General features: G+C 41.3%; 1 protein-coding gene across 1 annotated transcript in view; it reads right to left on the bottom strand.

Moving 5' to 3' along the window:
* Positions 1-6,559: 6,559 nt before the first annotated feature.
* LOC123509273 (serine-protein kinase ATM-like) overlaps positions 6,560-21,255 on the bottom strand; it is a 70,740-nt gene continuing 56,044 nt past the window's right edge. The window contains 7 exon segments of the mRNA XM_045263472.1: positions 6,560-6,915; positions 7,638-7,839; positions 16,043-16,315; positions 18,109-18,259; positions 19,167-19,278; positions 19,281-19,368; positions 20,069-20,221. Coding sequence (XP_045119407.1) covers positions 6,737-6,915; positions 7,638-7,839; positions 16,043-16,315; positions 18,109-18,259; positions 19,167-19,278; positions 19,281-19,368; positions 20,069-20,221 — 1,158 coding nt within the window. The 3' untranslated portion in view covers positions 6,560-6,736.

Here is a 21,255-nt window from a genome sequence, read left to right as displayed (position 1 = left end):
GTTAGCAAAGAGTGTACATTGTTTTAAAGAAAAATTGGATAAGTGTACATATGGAGACGGGGCCACACGAGCATAAAGCCCAGGCCCTGTAAAACTACAACTAGGTAAATACACACACACACACACACACACACAGGGTAGGGTAACGTCTGGCTGTCTCGTCAGAGACTGCAGCAGATCAAACAGTGAAACACAGGAAAAAAGCCATAAATTTCCCTTCACATGTTAATACTACTGCATCAAGAAAGTCAAAATGTTGTGTCAATATGATATATTCATTCTTCTGTCGAAATGTTTCGAAAGAAGTGTGTTTTGTAGCCTTTTTTTTTTTTTTTTTTTAATGCGAAGAGCCTAGTGACTCGAGGATCCACTGTGCTCGGATGGACTGCGTCTCATAATTTCCATTATTGCATGTTTATTTGGAGTAAACCTATGTTTTCCTTCCAGCCAAAGTTGTAGGAGAGCTAATTCTACTGATGTGTTTCTTAATCATGAAATGATTAAGAAACACGACATTTAAATGAGGTTTTCGGAGTGAACATGAACATCGTCCCATGGCCATCAGAGGTGAAGGGCTGGCCGATTTTGACCATAAACTAGTAAACAGAGAACATTTTTCACTGAAAATTTGCCTGGAGCAGCAAGAATCATCCTCTTCTGTAACATACCAGAAGAAATGTGAAACTCGCTGTATTTATTCTAAAAAGTGAAAGTGCGTGATAGTATGTCAGTGTCGTGTGGAGCTGTGCCTATCGGAGCTATTTGGAGGCTTCAAACATTCGATAAATAATACATTATAAGATTACTGATGATGCGTTGTATACTCTCATAATGACAATTGATGATCGTACTTACTCTGGCTAGGATATCAGCCCCATAGATCCTTCTTTCTACGAGTTTGCGCAAAGATAACAGAGGGGTGTGGAACCCAGGAGATATTTTTGCATGGAGGGAAAATTTGGCAGGCGACAGCGGGACAGTGCCAGGCATTGGTCAGCGGTCACACCTTGGAGGAAAGATAAGCTCGATCATCTTTCCTCCAAGGGTCACACCAGGCTAGCTTACCTGCTGGTGTGACTTGCAGGGAGCGACCCATTTAAAAGCCTCAAACACTTTTAGATCATCTACAAATATCTCAATATTTGATATGAGGTCAGCAGATTTGTGGTTGATATAGATAAGGAAGAGAGGTACGTGGTTCCAACACAGACTCATATCATTGATCAGAGACCTAACGGACTCCAGAGTCCAGGTCACTCCACTTATAGTAGCAGGGAGTCAGGGACCGTCAGGAAGGGAAGAACTGCCCAACACAACCTCCATAGATATAATGGTGAGGAAAGCTTTGATCCAGGTTAAGACTGGACCTTCAATACCAATGCAGTGCACTTTGTTAACAATATTGGATTGTTCACTGTGTCAAAAACAATCAAAGGAAAAGAATTGAATAAATCACGTCACCATTATCCATCCAATAATTTAACTTTTTTCTTTAATTCCTTTCATTTCTTTGGTTGTTTTGTTGGCCTTGTGCAGTGGCTGTCTTGCACTGAAATATAATAATACAAGGTGCGCATGTAGTATATTATTGAGGATGAGCTGTTATTTAATATCTTTGTTTTAGCGTTTAGTGACAAATTAGCTTGGTGGCAACAAGAGTACTAGGTAGACATTTCAAGTTCCCCACTATTTCCATCCATGCGCTGCTGGTTCTCCTACACTTGGAGAAAACTACTGCCTAAATAATCAGTAAATAACCTTTTCTATTTCTACAACGAAAGCAAGGAAGGAAACACACAAAAAGTTATTCACTCAATAGCTCATTTTAGAGTGCCGTTAGGAAAGCAAGAGAAGATTTTGGCGGGCAGAGAGAGAGAGAGAGAGAGACGCGCGCCACATGATCTGTCTCTGGCTAGGCAAGCAGGGTCACCCACACTAATTTGACACGCAGCAGAGAAAGAGGGAGAGTGAAGACATACATATGTGGATTAGGCTAAGTTGTAGTTATTAAATTGTGTAATTTATGACTCTATTACATAATTATTTAATAAAGAGAAAGCCTATTACTATATTCCTTTCTATATTATATAGTATAATTGGTGGCCAGAATGACCAGGATGGTAGGCCGGGGTGACTAGGGTGGTAGGCCAGAGTTACTGGGGTATGACAGAGAGGAGTGGATTACAAGTGGTATGGGGGATGAGAATGGCTGGGAGGAACCAAAATGAGCGTGAATGGATCGTGACAAGAGGAGGCAGGGTAGGAACTGAATGGGATGCGAGGAAATGGAAGAGTGAGATAGACAGAGAGGTGAAGTGGGTGGGACTGAATATATGGAAGAATGAGGTGGAACGAAAGAGTAGTCTGGAATGGTACAAGGAAAAGGAAGCCCTGATGTATGAGAGGTGGTATGATGGAAGCCTGGGTGGTGATCTCTTCCGAGCAAGGGCACAGTGTATGGATGTGAATGCAAGGAACTACAGGTGGCCTGAGTCCCGCAGCAAGGTGTGCCAGATGTGTGACATGGGGGAGGACGAGATGGTGGAGTATGTCATGCTGGAGTGTGAGAAGTATGAGAGAGACAGGCATGAGATGATGCAAGTGATCTTGAGTGAATTAGGGCATAATAGGAATGAAAGAGTGGAGAAGAAAGGAAAGGTGCTGCTGCTGGGACTGTGTAGACAGACGAGTTAAAGGATGATGGAGGCTGTGAAGGAGTATCTGGAGAATGTGGCGAGCGAGGCGTAGGGATCATTAGTCAACAGAATATTGCTTTTTTTTTTTTTTTCCCTCTACAGGAGTTGCTAATCCAAAGGCCTGGGCAATCCCAAGCCACCTGTAGCATCAAGATCAAGCTCCCTAATGAAGAAATGTAGAGACAGACTGGGTGAAGAGTGAAAGAGGAGTTAGGCAGGGTTGCATATTATCATCAACCCTCTTTAGCTTATATACAGAGGAACTGGCTGCTAGATTGAGGAGAATGAATGCAGGTGTAAATGTGGGGAATGATAAGATATGTGTGCTCTTGTATGCAGATGTTGTTATGAGTGAGTCGGCAGAAGAGCTTCAGAGTTTGCTTGATGTTGTAGATGGGTATGGAAGAGACTTTGGAGTGAGGTTTAGCAGTGAAAAGAGCAAGGTAATGGTTGTGAATGGGTCAGAGGATGAGAGGAACTCAGTGTGGAGACTAGGTGAGAACGAGATGCAACAGACAGATGAATACAAGTACCTGGGGATGTGGATGAGTCCGGTTGGCTGCGTGAAGACAAAGAATGAGAAGATAAGCATGGTGAGTCAGTGGGTAGGTCGGCTAGGAAGTGCAGCAAGGATGAGAGCGAGTAAATATGACGTGCTGCGAGAAGTTTGGAAGAGTGTGGCTGTTGGAATGAAAGTGAACTTGAAAAGTTAGAAATAGGGCAGAATAGAGTTGCAAGAATGGCACTAAATGCACCTAGATATGCAGCAGTAGAGGCCCTTAGGGGAGACATGGGTTGGAGCACTTTTAGAGAAAGGTATGTAAAAGCGACCACCCAGGCTTCCATCATACCACTTTTCATACATTGGGGCCTCTTTCTCTCTATACCATTCCAAGGTACTCTTTTGCTCAATCCTATTCTTCCAGTCACTCAGTCCCACACCTTTCACTACTCTGTCTATCTCACTCCTCCACTTCCTTACACCCCATTCTCTACCCTCTCCATTTCTAACTATCATACTCCAGTCCTTCTCTAAGTGCCTTCCTTCTACCTGCTGAAAAGCCCCACTAGCTATTAGACCACTCTTCACCACCATCCTGACACACTTTTTCCCCCACTTGCTACTCCTGACATTCCACAGAAACACTTTTCTCACTATTCTAGCGTCATTCATTTGCTCTAACCTAGCCTAGGCTAAGTTTTAGACGAGTATACTCGTTGACGACTGAAAACGGAACATTTAGTGAAAACGAGTATACTCGATTCTGCCGAGGAAGGGGTTAATCAGGTCAGATTGGGATTTCATTGCCATGTGGGCAGATTTGGATAGAATGAAAGAATGGACAGAAAGATGGCAAATGCAGTTCAATATTAACAAGTGCAGGGTACTGAGCATAGGTAGAGATAATCCACACAACAGGTACAACATAAATAACAAGGCACTAGGAAGTTCCAAATATGAGAAAGATTTAGGAGTCAAGGTCAGCTCCGATCTCAGTCAAAGGAAGCAATGTATTGAGGGTTGAAATAAGGCGAATAGGCTACCTGTATTCAATTTTAGAAGTGTTAAATGCAGAAGTCCCAAAGTAATATTAAAATTGTACTTTTAGGGAGGCGGTGGCGTAGTGGATAAGGTGGTGAGTGTGGGATCGGGCAGACGTCCACATGTAGGTTCGAATCCCACTACATACAGCCTTAAACACTGTTATTTGTCGAGTGGTTTGAAGTTATTTACATGTCACCATGATACCCAGGTTCTAGGTGGTTACACTCAAGATGAGCTGCCCGATCCCACACTCACCACCTTATCCACCAATATGGGTACCACTATAAATAAAATTGCTTGCGCCATTAATGGGCGTAAGCTGAACAGCACTTCCCATACACTCTTCAAGTGTGCCTACAGGCGCTATAGGTCTTAACGTAAAAAAAACTTGGCGCTGGTGAGGCCACATCTTGGCTATGCAGTACAATTCTGGTCCCACATTATGTTGGAGTCAGTGCAAAGGAGGATGACAAAAAAGATACAGGGAATGAGGGATATTCCCCATGAAGGGAGACTGAAGAAATTCATTCTGCATTCTTTAGAGAGAGACGTAGGTTAAGAGGAGATCCAATAGAAGCATTTAAGTGGTATAAGGATTCTAACAAAGGAAGCATGAACAAAGTTCTTAGGATCAGTAGCAGGAACAGAATCAGAAATAATGGGTTTAAACCTGAAAAATTCAGGTTTAGGAGAGAAATGGGAAGAAACTGGTTTTCCAACAGAGTGGTTGATGAGTGGAATGGTCTCAGTGGTGATGTGGTCAGGGGTGAGTCAATAGGGAGCTTTGAAAGATTAGATAAGTTGATGGATGGGATGATGGATGGAATTAGGTAGCTTAAACACACAGAGACTGCCACGTGTAGGCCTGGCAGCACAGCCTCTTGCAGCTTCCCTCTTTTCTTATGTTCTTAACTATTACTATCATTATCATCACCTTTTTTCTGCCTTAATGTTTTCCTTATTATAGATTCATTCAAGAAAGCAAAACAATTCATTTCCTTCAGTACAAAAATTTATTTTTTTCTTTCCAAGTTGAACTGAATGATTACCACTCAAAGTAACGACAACAGTACAAAGAAGTAAACATGAAGCTGGTGCCACTTGTGCTGCCTTCTATGTCATCCCTAGTCTGCCAAGAGTGTGTGTGTAATTCACCTCGGTCGCCTCCTGGTCACCCAGCCAGTCTTCCCCATTACGGAGCGAGCTCAAAGCTCATAGACCAATCTTCGGGTAGGACTGAGACCACATCAACACACAACACACACCGGGAAAGCGAGGCCACAACCCCTCCAGTTACATCCCGTACCTATTTACTGCTAGGTGAACAGGGGCCACACATTAAGAAGCTTGCCCATTTGCCTCGCCGCTTACTGGGACTCGAACCCGGCCCTCTCGATTGTGAATCGAGTGTGCTAACCACTACACTATGTGTGTGTGTGTGTGTGTGTGTGTGTGTGTGTGTGTGTGTGTGTGTGTGTGTGTGTGTGTGTGTGTGTGTGTATTTACCTATTTGTAGTTTTACAGGGCCTGGGCTTTATGCTCTGTGGTCCCGTCTCCATATCTACACTTATCCAATTTTTCTTTAAAACTATGTACACTCTTTGCTGACACCACTTCCTCACTCAAACTGTTCCAAGTCTCAACACATCTTTGTGGGAAACTAAATTTTTTAACATCTCTCAGACATCGTCCCTTCCTTAGTTTCTTACTATGCGATCTTGTGCTTCTAAAGTCATATTCTTCTCTCAGGATCAGTTTCTCATTATCCACTTCAACCATTCCGTTAATCAATTTATAAACTTGTATCAGATCCCCTCTCTCTCTTCTCTGCTCCAAGGTTGGTAGATCCATAGCCTTTAGTCTCTCCTCATATGTCATCCCTTTAAATTCTGGAACCATTCTTGTAGCCATTTTTTGTAGTCTCTCTAATTTCCTTATGTGTTTCTTTTTATGGGGAGTCCACACAACTCCTGCATATTCCAATCTAGGTCTTATTTTAGTACTTATCAATTTCTTCATCATTTCCTTGTCCACATAGTGAAATGCTAATCCAATATTCCTTAGCAAATTATACGTCTCTCTGAAAATTCTATCAATATGGCTAACCGGTTGATTATTTTCTTCCATTGTCACTCCCAAGTCCTTTTCCTTTTTTACTTTTTCTAGTTATACTCCATCTCCCATCTTATAGATTCCCACTGGTCGTCTTTCACTTTTTCCCATTTCCATGACATGGCTTTTGTCCACATTGAATTCCATCTCCCACTTTTTGCTCCATTTCCAGACCTTGTTTAAGTCTTCCTGTAGTATTTCACAATCCTCTTTTTGTTTAATGACTCTGCACAGTTTCGCATTGTCCGCAAACAGATTTATGTAGCTGTTCACTCCCTCTGGCATGTCATTTATATATACATGTGTGTGTGTGTGTGTGTGGGAGAGAGAATTGCTTGGTTATTCCTTATGACATGCACACTAGTTATTCTTCTCTCTCTCTCTACACATACGCCTGCCAGCCAGCAAAGAGCCTGCACAGGTTGGATGGGCTGGTGGCATCCTGCAGGAGTCGTGTCACCTGGTCTGGCACGGAGGAGGGAAAGCCTTCTTCCATACCCACCAACTTCTGTCGCATCTTCAGCACCACTCTCTCCGCCATGGATACTGAGTTGTCACAGCCTGGCGGAAGAGAGAGAGAGAGAGGGAGAGGAAGGTGGTTAAATTAAAGCACCAATGAAATGAAGACACATGAAATGAATATGTTAGAATAAGAAGAGAGGAGGTGAGAAAGTTTGGAAGGGATGTAGTAAAGAGATGTGAAGAAGACCAAAGCTTTTTCACAAGTATATTAATGGAAAGATCATGAAGAGAGACCACTGTGAAGTTCATTAAGGAATATAGGAAATGTTGACAAGAGTATGGTGAAAGAGATTATAACCACCACTATAAGACCTACACTTGAATATGCAGCAGTGATGGGGTCTCCACACATGCAAAAAGAACATAAGGAAACTAGAAAGAATTCAAAGGACAGCCACAAAGATGGTGCCAGAAATAAAGGACCTTTCCTACGAGCAAAGACAAGGAAATGAAACTACCAACTTTGAAGGATAGATGGGAGAGAGGGGAGCTAATAACAATGTACAAGACAGTAAACAGTAAAAAACAGATAAATAGACAAGACCTGGTATCACTGAAGACAGATAGACAGATGAGAGGATACTTAAAGGAGATCATGAAAAGTCAAAATGTTTAAAAACTTTAAAAAGTTTAGTTTCCCCAAACAGAATGGTGGATATCTGGAATGGGTTGAGTGAAGAGATTGTGACGGCAGAAAATACAACTCAGTAACTACGCACACACACGCACACACAAACACAAACACACATACATACACTTACCTATCTCCTGGTCCTCTTCCTCCTCCTGCAGTTTGGCAGCCTGTTGGGGTGTGAGGGTCCACTGGTGCAGGGGGTCATGTCTGAGCACCTCCACCAGGGTCACCAGCACCTCCCCACTGTCCCTCAGCACTCTCAGGGTCGCCTCACACCATCCTCTCAGGGGACCCTCAATTCCCAGCACTCCAAGCCCTGCCACCATGTCCTGGAGAGAGAGAGAGAGAGAGAGAGAGAGAGAGAGAGAGAGAGAGAGAGAGAGAGAGAGAGAGAGAGAGAGAGAGAGAGAGAGAGAGAGAGAGAGAGGAGAGAGAGAGAGAGAGAGAGAGAGAGAGAGAGAGAGAGAGAGAGAGAGAGAGAAACATTTGACAAATAACACCATGAAAACACACACCCACACACACTGTATATTAAGATGCATATTAATAAAAAGGAATTAACAATCATTGCAACATATGTGCCACCAAAAACAAATTCATGGACCAATCAAGAATATAAAGACATGATCCTGGGTATTATAAATAGAAATGTTAGTTATAAAAGTAAGGAAGTGGTGCGTAGCTTATATAATTCCTATGTTAGGCCCCATTTAGAGTATTGCATACAGGCCTGGTCACCCCACTATAGGCAGGATATCAACATGTTAGAAGCAGTTCAGAGAAGAGCAACTAGGATGATACCAGCTTTGAAGCGCCTGGAGTATAGAGATAGATTAAAGGCATTAAACATGTTTTCATTTGAGAGGAGATGTATAAGAGGATATGATAGAGTTATTTAAAATGTTCTCAGATACAAACTACATAGATGTGAGATCTTTCTTTACCTTAGAGGAGGAAGTAGGACTAGAAATCATGGCAGGAAGATTAGAAAGCAAGGCTGCAGGTTAGATATAAGAAAATATTTCTTTAGTCATAGGGTGGTAGACTTCTGGAATGCATTGCCAGAGACGGTTGTAAATAGCACTAGTTTGACAATGTTTAAAAACAGATTAGATAAGCACTTAAATTTATTAGATTTATAATTATGTATAGCGCTGCATGATAGTTTTATAAGAAATTTACTATAGTTAAACAAGACATGATCCCCATGTATGGGGATTACAGATTGTAGAGGAATTCGATGCAGGACTTAGCCCTGTTAATGGGCCAAATATTTAGAATTAGTATATAATGTATTGTGTACTTGTAAGTGTATCTTTAAGTACTGATGACGAGGTCGCTGTGCGACTGATACAGGATAACCTAGATGGGCCCTGGTGGCCCTTTGTTATCCTATTATTTATGTTATGTTTATGTTATGATAGATGACACAATAAGGAGTCTAACGAGAATCGTTAAAGAAAGGAGAAAAGTGATATTAGTAGGATATTTCAACTGTAAAGAAGTGGACTGGGAAAATTATGAAAGTGGTATGGGGGAAGAAGCCTGGGGAGAAAGATTCCTGAACCTAATGATAGACAATATGATGGACCAGAGAGTAAAGGAATGCACAAGATTCAGAGGAAACGATGAGCAAAGAGATTGGACCTAGTTTTTACAAGGGATATACAAATGAATGATGATATAAGATATAAGTGCCCATTGGGAAAGAGTGACCATGCAATATTAGAAATAGATATAGAAGAGGGAAAGGAAGATAGAGACGATTCATACAAAGGAGACCGATTAAATTACAGAAAGGCTGATATTGAGAATCTCAAGAACTATTTTAAAACGTAAACTGGGAGGAGATGGAAAACTCAGAGACAATGCAAGAGAATATAACTTATTTTTGGAAATATACAAAACAGGAGTCAGGAATATGTCCCAAAATATAGACCTAAAGAAGAAGGAAAGAAAGATTGGTTTAATGCAAGTGTGCTAGGGCAAAGGAGAAAAGAGATGGAGCATGGAAAAGGTGGAGGAGAAATAGAAATCCAGCAAATAAGGAAAACTTCAAGGCAGCGAGAAATGAATATGTTAAGGTGAGGAAGGAAGAGGAAAAGAACTTTGAAAAGGACATTGTCGAAAAATGTAAGGAGCAACCAAAATTGTTCTATAGATTCATAAATGGAAAAATTAGGCAAAAGAAACAATAGAAAGGTTAAAAGGAGAGAACGGATGGTGGAAGACCCAAAAGTATGGCAGAACTATTAAATAATAAATTCCAGGAGGTCTTTACTAAGGAATCCAAATTTGAAAGGCCACAGGGTAATAGAGAGACTGTCTATATGAAAGAGATTAAAGTAACCAAGCTTGAAATAAAAGAGTTAATGAAGGAACTGGATGAAGAGAAGGCAATGGGACTGTTGAACGCTGTTGAATAATGCAGGGTGGTATCATCAGCATAGGAGTGGATAGGGCATTGAGTCAGATTTAGGAGATCATTGATGAATAATAGAAAGAGAGTGGGTGATAGGACAGAACCCTGTGGAACACCACTGTTGATAGTTTTAGGGAAGAACAGTGACCGTCTACTACAGCAGCAATAGAACGATCGGAAAGGAAACTGGAGATGAAGGTACAGAGAAGGATAGAATCCGTAGGAGGGTAGTTTAGAAATTAAAGATTTGTGCCAGACTCTATCGAAGGCTTTCGATATGTCAAGGCCGACAGCAAAGGTTTCACCAGAAGTCCCTAAAGAGGATGACCAAGATTCAGTTAGGAAAGTAAGAAGATCACCAGTAGATCTGCCTTTACGGAAACCATACTGGCAATCAGAGAGAAGGTTGTGAGCTGATAGATGCCTCATTATCTTCCTATTAAGGATAGACTCAAAGGCTTTAGAAAGGCAGGAAATCAAAGCTATAGGGCGGTAGTTAGAAGGATTGGAGTGGTCACCTTTTTAGGGACAGGTTGAATGTGAGCAAACTTCCAGCAAGAAGGATAAATAGAAGTAGAGACACAGATGAAAGAGTTTGACCAGGCAGTGAGCGAGTTCGGGCACAGTTTTGAGAACAACAGGAGGGACTCCATCCGGACCGTAAGCCTACCGAGAATCAAGGCCAGAGAGGGCCAGGAAAACGTCTTTATAAAGAATTTTAATTTTAGGGATGAAGTAGTCAGAGGGTGGAGGAGTAGGAGGAATATGCCCAGAATCATCCAAAGTTGAGTTGGTAGCAAAGGTTTGAGCGAAGAGTTCAGCTTTAGAAAAGAAGAGACAGCTGTAGAGCCATCTGGATGAAGTAAAGGAGGGAAAGAGAAGTAAAGTTGTTAGAGATATTATTGGCTAGATGCCAGAAATCTCGAGAGGAGTTAGAATTGGAAAGACTTTGACATTTTCTATTGATGAAAGAGTTTTTAGTAAGGAATAATAAAGAAACAATGGATCGAGTTCCTTGAAGACAACAAATTAATATCAAATAGCCAATTTGGTTTTAGAAAAGACGGTCTTGTGTAACTAATTTATTGAGTTTCTATTCTAGAATAGTTGATAGAGTACAGAGAGAGAGGATGGGTTGACTGTATTTATTTGGATTTAAAAAGGCGTTTGACAAAGTGCCACATGCAAGATTACTATGGAAGTTAGAGGAGAAGGGTGGCTTAAAGGAAGCACATTGAGATGGATAGAAAATTATTTGAGGGAGAGAAATAAGGACGGTAGTTAAAGATATGAAGTCAAGTGGAGAGCAGTAGAAAGCGGAGTGCCACAGGGGTCAGTATTGGCACCAATACTTTTCCTCATTTATATTAACGACATGCCAGAAGGGTGAACAGCTACATAAATCTGTTTGCAGATGATACGAAACTGTGCAGAGTTATAAAGCAAAAGAGGATTGTGAAATACTGCAAGAAGACCTAAATAAGATCTGGGAATGGAGTAAAAGTGGGAAATGGAATTCAATGTGAACAAAAGCCATGTCATGGAAATGGGAAAGAGTGAAAAGACGACCTGTGGGAATCTATAAGATGGGAGATGGAGTAGAACTGGAGAAAGTAAAAAGGAAAAGGACTTAGGAGTGACGATGGAAGAAAACAATCAACCAGTAAGCCATATTGATAGAATTTTTAGAGAAACATATAATTTGCTAAGGAATATTGGAGTAGCATTTCACTACATGGACAAAGAAATGATGAAGAAATTGATAAGTACTATAATAAGACCCAGATTGGAATATGCAGGAGTAGTGTGGACCCCTCATAAAAGAAACACATAAGGAAATTGGAGAGACTACAAAAATGGCTACAAGAATGGTTCCAGAATTTGAAGGGATGACATATGAGGAGAGACTAAAGGCTATGGATCTATTTGGATTGAAAATGAGGATAGAGCAAGTAGGAGGGAACAGAAAAGGGCTGCTGTCAGTAGTCACAGACAACTGTGTTTCAGTTAGGAAGAGAAGATGAGGTTTAGTAGAGGAGAGGTGGTGTTCCACAGATTGAAAATTAGAACGAAGGCCACGAATGTTGCAGAAATTGATAGTGAAAGTATTAGATGAAGTGTCAAGACACCCAAGGTCGACAGCAGAGGGCAGTCCGACCTGGGGACATTTATGGTCCCCTCCCAGAGGGGACTCGAGGCAGGGCGTGGTGAAGCCATTATTAAATTTTGATTTGAAGAGAGTGTAAAAGTGTAAGGTGTTGTAGTGTAGTGTAGGAAGTAGTAGAAGTTGTCTTTAGAGGGCAGGCTGCAGCTGCTCAATTGTATAAATGAGACCACAAAGGGAACCGGGAAGAGAGGACACGGGAATCACTCAGTCTGCAGCACTGCCTACATCCCCGTAAGTACCTCTCCTGGAGTATTCCACCGGGCGGCAGGTGACTACTGCCTACTCCAGTGATGGGGTCTCCACACATGCAAAAAGAACATAAGGAAACTAGAAAGAATTCAAAGGACAGCCACAAGATGGTGCCAGAAATAAAGGACCTTTCCCTGAGCAAAGACAAGGAAATGAAACTACCAACTTTGAAGGATAGATGGAGAGAGGAGCTAATAACAATGTACAAGACAGTAAACAGTAAAAAAGAGATAAATAGACAAGACCTGGTATCACTGAAGACAGATAGACGGATGAGAGGATACTTAAAGGAGATCATGAAAAGTCAAAATGTTTAAAAAACTTTAAAAGTTTAGTTTAAACAGAATGGTGGATATCTGGAATGGATTGAGTGAAGAGATTGTGGCAGAAAATACAACTGTAATACACACACGACACACAAACACAAACACACATACATACACTTATATCTCTGGTCCTCTTCCTCCTCCTGCAGTTTGGCAGCCTGTTTGTGATCCACTGGTGCATCATGTCTGAGTATCCAAGGGTCAAGATACTGTTCAGCACTCTCAGGGTGTAATGATCCTCTCAGGGGATAATTAGCATAAGTGAATGTCCTGTATATATATATATATATATATATATATATATATATATATAGAGAGAGAGATATAGAGAGAGAGAGAGAGAGAGAGAGAGAGAGAGAGAGAGAGAGAGAGAGAGAGAGAGGAACATTTGACAAATAACACCATGAAAACACACACACACACACACACACACACTGTATATTAAGATGCATATTAATAAAAAAGAGATAACAATCATTGGAACATATGTGCCACCAAAAACAAATTCATGGACCAATCAAGAATATAAAGACATGATAGATGACACAATAAGGAGTCTAACGAGAATCGTTAAAGAAAGGAGAAAAGTGATATTAGTAGGATATTTCAACTGTAAAGAAGTGGACTGGGAAAATTATGAAAGTGGTATGGGGGAAGAAGCCTGGGGAGAAAGATTCCTGAACCTAATGATAGACAATATGATGGACCAGAGGTAAAGGAATGCACAAGATTCAGAGGAAACGATGAGCCGGCGAGATTGGACCTAGTTTTTACAAGAGGTATACAAATGAATGATGATATAAGATATAAGTGCCCATTGGGAAAGAGTGACCATGCAATATTAGAAATGGATATAGAAGAGGGAAAGGAAGATAGAGACAATTCATACAAAGGAGACCGATTAAATTACAGAAAGGCTGATATTGAGAATCTCAAGAACTATTTTAAAACGTAAACTGGGAGGAGATGGAAAACTCAGAGACAATGCAAGAGAATATAACTTATTTTTGGAAATATACAAAACAGGAGTCAGGAATATGTCCCAAAATATAGACCTAAAGAAGAAGGAAAAAAAAGATTGGTTTAATGCAAGGTGTGCTAGGGCAAAGGAGAAAAGAGATGGAGCATGGAAAAGGTGGAGGAGAAATAGAAATCCAGCAAATAAGGAAAACTTCAAGGCAGCGAGAAATGAATATGTTAAGGTGAGGAAGGAAGAGGAAAAGAACTTTGAAAAGGACATTGTCGAAAAATGTAAGGAACAACCAAAATTGTTCTATAGATTCATAAATGGAAAAATTAGGCAAAAGAAACAATAGAAAGGTTAAAAGGAGAGAACAGGATGGTGGAAGACCCAAAAAGTATGGCAGAACTATTAAATAATAAATTCCAGGTCTTTACTAAGGAATCCAAATTTGAAAGGCCACAGGGTAATAGAGACAATCTATATGAAAGAGATTAAAGTAACCAAGCTTGAAATAAAAGAGTTAATGAAGGAACTGGATGAAGAGAAGGCAATGGGACCAGATGAAGTCTCAGGCAGAATACTGAAAGAATGTAGGGAAGAACTAGCAAGTCCTATATACAACATCATAAAATGCTCAATAGAAAATGGAACAGTACCAGTAGAATGGAAAAGAGCTGAGGTGGTTCCCATATATAAGAGCGGAAGGAAGGAAGAACCTTTAAATTACAGACCGGTATCACTAACTAGTGTAATATGCAAGATGTGTGAAAGAATAATAAAGAAACAATGGATCGAGTTCCTTGAAGACAACAAATTAATATCAAATAGCCAATTTGGTTTTAGAAAAGACGGTCTTGTGTAACTAATTTATTGAGTTTCTATTCTAGAATAGTTGATAGAGTACAAGAGAGAGGATGGGTTGACTGTATTTATTTGGATTTAAAAAAGGCGTTTGACAAAGTGCCACATGCAAGATTACTATGGAAGTTAGAGGAGAAGGGTGGCTTAAAAGGAAGCACATTGAGATGGATAGAAAATTATTTGAGGGAGAGAAATAAGGACGGTAGTTAAAGATATGAAGTCCAAGTGGAGAGCAGTAGAAAGCGGAGTGCCACAGGGGTCAGTATTGGCACCAATACTTTTCCTCATTTATATTAACGACATGCCAGAAGGAGTGAACAGCTACATAAATCTGTTTGCAGATGATACGAAACTGTGCAGAGTTATAAAGCAAAAGAGGATTGTGAAATACTGCAAGAAGACCTAAATAAGATCTGGGAATGGAGTAAAAGTGGGAAATGGAATTCAATGTGAACAAAAGCCATGTCATGGAAATGGGAAAGAGTGAAAGACGACCTGTGGGAATCTATAAGATGGGAGATGGAGTAGAACTGGAGAAAGTAAAAAGGAAAAGGACTTAGGAGTGACGATGGAAGAAAACAATCAACCAGTAAGCCATATTGATAGAATTTTTAGAGACATATAATTTGCTAAGGAATATTGGAGTAGCATTTCACTACATGGACAAAGAAATGATGAAGAAATTGATAAGTACTATAATAAGACCCAGATTGGAATATGCAGGAGTAGTGTGGACCCCTCATAAAAGAAACACATAAGGAATTGGAGAGACTACAAAAATGGCTACAAGAATGGTTCCAGAATTTGAAGGGATGACATATGAGGAGAGACTAAAGGCTATGGATCTACCAACCCTGGAACAAAGAAGAGAGAGAGGAGATCTGATACAAGTTTATAAATTGATCAACAGAATGGACCAAGTGGATAATGAGAAACTGATCCTGAGAGAAGAATATGACACTAGAAGCACAAGATCGCATAGTAAAAAGCTGAGAAAAGGAAGATGTCTGAGAGATATTAAAAAATATAGTTTCCCGCAAAGATGTATTGAGACGTGGAACAGTTTAAATGAAGAAGTAGTGTCTGCAACGAGTGTGCATACTTTTAAAGTAAGATTGGATAAGTGTAGATATGGAGACGGGGCCACACGAGCATAAAGCCCAGGCCCTGTAAAACTACAACTAGGTAAATACACACACACACACACACATGTACAGAGAAGGGAGAGAGGGGATCTGATACACGTTTATAAATTGATCAAAGAAATGGACCAAGTGGATAATGAGAAACTGATCCTAAGAGAGAATATGACATTTGAAGCACAAGATTGCATAGTAAAAAGCTGAGGAAGGGAAGATGTCTGAGAGATATAAAAAAAATATAGTTTCCTGCAAAGATGTGTTGAGACTTGGAACAGTTTGAGTGAAGAAGTGGTGTCAGCAACGAGTGTGCATAGTTTTAAAGAAAAATTGGTTAAGCATAGATACGAGCGTAAAGCCCAGGCCCTGGAAAACTACGACTAGGTAAATACACACACACATACCTGTGTCATTCTGAAGGGCACGGTCTCTGGGGTGGGCAGGATCTTCCCTAGCTCAAAGGCAATACCCAGATCAATGTGGATGAGTTCAGCTGTGGTCTTGTCCAGCAGAATGTTCTCAGGGTGTCTGTCTCCTAAGCCAACAATGTAGCCAATGATGGAGGTGGTGGCCACTGACTTAGTGTAGGCCAGGCGGCGCTGCAGCCAGGAGTGTGGCGACCGGTACTGCTCCAGGAAGAAATGCTGGAACACTGGATGGAAGTGCTCTAAGATATCCTGTGAGGGAGGTGGATGCTTGGGTTAATGGTGGTATGGTGTGGGCTGGTTGCTAGGGTTAGAGGATGTGTGGTGTGGTGTGGTGTGGTGTGGTGTGGTGTGGTGTGACTGGTTGAGTTAGAGCACAGGTTTCCAACGTTTTTCCACTCACTGTCCTTTATCCAAAAGCTTGGAATGCACGCGACCTTCTACTATCAGCAGCTTGATTTACACTTTATTTTTGTTAAGGAGAGAGAAAGAAAAGTTCCTTTAAAATAATCATTATATAATTATGTGATTATCTATTGGCAACTTAAATAGGAGAGTACCCAAACTTGCATTTGTGTGACATTTTCTTTCCTTCTAGGTGAGGAAGTAGACAACAAAAATCATGAACATATGAAGCCCGATAAATGAGTTACATAGGGACATGCACTAACAAAACACATACACTGTCATCAAATGCCTGGACGACTGTGTGTTTCTTTCTGCATTGAACAGCAATATATATGTACCACCATGAAAACTGTAATTGACAAGATGAAGTCAACATTATCCCAACCAACTTATAGCATGTTTGTGAACCCCCTTGCTAAGACTCTGCAACCCACCAGTTGGGAACCCCTAGGTTAGAGGAAGTGTGGAGTGGTGTGGTGTGGTTTGGGGGAGTGTGGTATGGTGTGGGATGGATGGCTTAGTGAATATGTGGTGTGGGGTGGCTGGTTCAATTAATAGATAAGTGGTTAGGTGTGGTGTGGTGTGGTGTGGTGTGGTATGGCAAATTTGGATGTCATTTGTTTTGAATGTGAAAGTCGTGACTGTTTGTTTATTTTGTTGTTTGGTGGGTGTTTGGTTTAGTGAGATTAGGTAAGCTTAGGCTAGGTTAGGTTATAGGTAAATGAAACACACACACACACACACACACACACACACAGAGGACCGGGGTTCGATTCCCCGGCCGGGTGGAGATATTTGGGTGTGTCTCCTTTCACGTGTAGCTCCTGTTCACCTAGCAGTGAGTAGATACGGGATGTAATTCGAGGAGTTGTGACCTTGTTGTCACGGTGTGTGGTGTGTGCCTGGTCTCAGGCCTACCCGAAGATCAGAAATAATGAGCTCTGAGCTCGCTCTGTAGGGTAACGTCTGGCTGTCTCGTCAGAGACTGCAGCAGATCAAACAGTGAAACACACACACACAAGTAGTGTCTGCAACAAGTGTGCATACTTTTAAAGTAAGATTGGATAAGTGTAGATATGGAGACGGGGCCACACGAGCATAAAGCCCAGGCCCTGTAAAACTACAACTAGGTAAATACACACTACACACACACACACACACACACACACACACACACACACACACACACACACACACACACACACACATTGGAAAGGACATAGAATATTGCTACAAAGATGATGCCAGAATTACAGAAGAATGACTGAAGGAAATGGGACTGCCAACCTTACAAGATAGAAGAGAATCGGGGGACCTAATAACAATGTACTGTATAAGATAGTCAATGATATTGAAAAGATAGACAAAGAAGACCTGGTGCTGTTGACGGAAGAAGATGGAAGGACAAGAGGACATGAAAAGAAGATCAGGATGAGGCAGTGTGTGAAGGATGTTGCAAAATTCAGTTTTCCACATAGACCGGTGGAAAAATGGAATGCATTGGATAATGGAATTGTCACAGCACAGAGTGTGCATAACTTAAAGAAAAACTAGATAAATGGAGATATGGAGACAGGACACTATGAGCCACACTCCAACCCTGTACAATACAACTAGGTAAATACATACAAACCTACCACAAACACCCTCAACTTGTCATCGGCACTGCTTCTCTTCACATTCTTCATCTTGTCCAGGCAGGTTTTTGCAGTGTAGTCTTTAGGAAAGTAAGTGGCGTGGGCGCCACTCTTCTTGTCAGCCCCTATGAGGTACCTGCCAAACGCCCACACACACACACACACACACACACACACACACACACACTTAATGGAATGGATCAAGTGGATAATGAGAAACTAATCCTGAGAGAAGAATATGACACTAGAAGCACAGGATTGCATAGTAAGAAATTGAGGAAGGGAAGATGTCTGAGAGATGTTAAAAAATATAGTTTCCCACAAAGATGTGTTGAGACTTGGAACAATTTGAGTGAAGAAGTGGTGTCACCAACAAGTGTGCATAGTTTTAAAGTAAAATTGGGTAAGTGTAGATATGGAGACGGGGCCACATGAGGTTAAAGCCCAGGCCCTGTAAAACTACAACTAGGTAAATAATTGGAGAAGTATTGAACTTATTGAGGAACATAAGAGTGGCGTTCGTATATCTAGATGAAGAAATGATGAAGAAAATAATTACTGCAATGATAAGACCGAGGCTTGAATATGCAACAATACAGTGGGCTCGAACTTAAAGAAACACATAAGGAAACTAGAGAAAGTACAGAGGGCTGCAACGAAAATGGTGCCTGACTTAAGAGATTTGACTTATGAAGACAGACTGAAAAGAATGCAACTTCCAACCCTGGAAAACAGAAGAAAGGGAGACCTGATAGCAATATACAGAGTGATGATTGGCATGGAAAAAATGGATAGGGAAGATCTGTGTATGTGGAATGGAAGAATGTCGAGAGGGCATGGGAAAAAACTAAAATGGCCACTTATAGGAGATGTGAAAAATATAGCTTCCCTCATAGAAGGGTGGAAGCATGGAATAGTTTAGGCGTGGAAGTGGTCAGCGCAAGGAATATTCATGATTTTAAGAAAAAGCTGGACATTAATAGATATGGAGACGGGACAACACGAGCATAGCTCTTTTCCCGTATGTTACAATTAGGTAAATACAATTAGGTAAATACACATTCTTGGCCCCATCACACGTTCGCACAGTCAGACGTATTGGGGCGTTTATCCCCCCCACACACATGCCAGCCCCCTCCCAGTCCTTCAGCAGTGGGGGGCTGTACTGGCGGAGGGCTGCACTGGGAGGGGCTGCGTCAGGGAGGCTGTGTGGTGGATGGGTGGAAGTTTTCGAAGTGGCTGGCTGTTGGGGATGTCAACCTGGTGGTGGTGGTAGTGGTGGTGGTGAAGATTTGCTTGCCTACTTACCTACTTACTTATTTCTTCCTACTCCTTCTCTTCCTCCTCTTCTTCCTCTTTCATATATCTTTTCTCTTCCTCCTCTTCCATATATCCTCCTTCTCTTTCTCTTCCCATAAACTTCCTCTTACTCCTCTTCCTCCTCCTCTCCTTCTATGTCTTTCTCTTCCATACCTCTTCCCCCTCCTACTTCTCTTGTCTTTTCTTCCTCCTCCTCTCCTTCAATGTGTCTTTCTCTCCCTCTTCTTCCTCTTTCATACCTCTTCCTCCTCCTCCTCCTCCTCCTCCTCTTCTGTCTTTTCTTCCTCCTCCTCTTCATCTTCTAAAATTCTTCATTCTTTCTAACTTCCTCTTCCTCCTCCTCCTCTTCCATGCATCTTTTCCTCCTCCTCCTCCTCCTCTTCTTCCTACAAACTTTCCTCTTCCCTCTCATGCCTATCTCTAAAATATTCCTCCTTCCTCCTCCTCCTCCTCTTTCATCTTTCCTTCTCTTCCTCTCATGTCCTTCTCCATTTCTTTCTATCCAAACATTTTAAATACAGCTTTTTTCCTTTAACCTCTCCTCCTCCTCCTCCTCCACATTTTATTTTTGACACTAACAAAACATTACTTCATTTCCTCAACCTCCTATCTTCTTCCTCCTCCTCCTCCTCCTCCTCACCTTGTCACCAGCCAGGAGTCGAGGCAGAGTACCACACCAGTTGGCCAGTGAGAGGTAAGCCAGTGAGATTCTTTCAAACTCCACTACATGTTCTCTCAGTGCTGGAGTCTTCTTCAGCCTCTCCACCAGCTGTTTGGCCGCCTGCACCCTGTCCTGTGGTGGAGCGAGGTGGTTAGGGATTGGTACAGAGTGGTAGGGCGCCTTTAAGGGTGTTTTAGGGTAATTTGGTGCATCTTAAAGTGTTTTGTTGAGATTTGAGAAGTGTTTTAGTGTGTTTAAAAGTGATGATGGTCTTGGGATGAAGAGGTTAGGAGTCGTTACAATGGTAGGTGCTTTAAAGGATGTTTTGTGGTAATTTGATGCGTCTCAAAGTGTTCTGCTGAGATTTGAGGACTGTTTGTGTGTGTTTAAAGGAGACAGTAGTGTTGGGATGAGGTGGTTAGGAGTTGTTATGGCACGATAGGGTGTTATAAAGGTGTTTTGGGATAATTTGGTGTGTCTTAGTGTTTTGGTTAGATTTGAGGAGTGTTTGGGTGTGTGTTTAAGGAGACGGTGGTGTTTTTATGTGCTTTGTTGTCTTTTAATGTGTTTTGGTTACATTTGAGGTATTTCATGGTGGTTAAGGATCTTTAGGGAGTGGCATAACTATACTCTCAGAAGTCATAGTGAGCTGGATGGAAAGCACGTCATTGTATTCAGAAGTACATTTTAATCATTCAAACTGTCCTCTGCCATTTTCTAGGTTCACTACTCTTCCCTGTCACTGGAGGTGGAAAATAATTTAGCCCCCAGGAAGGTAAGGCTCAAGACCAAAGTTGTGTTTTGTGGTGTTTTGGTGTGTTTTGTGGTGTTTTGGTGTGTTTTGTGGTGTTTTGGTGTGTTTTGTGGTGTTTGGTGTGTTTGTGGTGTTTTGGTGTGTTTTACAGTGTTTTGCTTAGATATGAAGTGTGCCGGGGTGTTTTAAAAAGGTAAGTTGTGTTTATATAAAGGGCATTTTGGCTGAGACAGGGAAGTGGCTGGTTGTTGTAAAGATGATTTTTATATTACAAAAACAAAGAAAGAATAAAACTAAAAGAAAAAGAAATTTAAAACATACATACACACACACACACACACACACACACACACACAAATTGGATAAGTGTAGATATGGAGACGGGACCACACGAGCATAAAGCCCAGGCCCT

Source organism: Portunus trituberculatus, chromosome 26 (assembly GCF_017591435.1).
Source record: "Portunus trituberculatus isolate SZX2019 chromosome 26, ASM1759143v1, whole genome shotgun sequence".
NCBI classification, from domain to species: domain Eukaryota; kingdom Metazoa; phylum Arthropoda; class Malacostraca; order Decapoda; family Portunidae; genus Portunus; species Portunus trituberculatus.
Note: the sequence above shows the minus strand (reverse complement) of the source record. Positions and strands in the feature narration are given on the sequence as shown.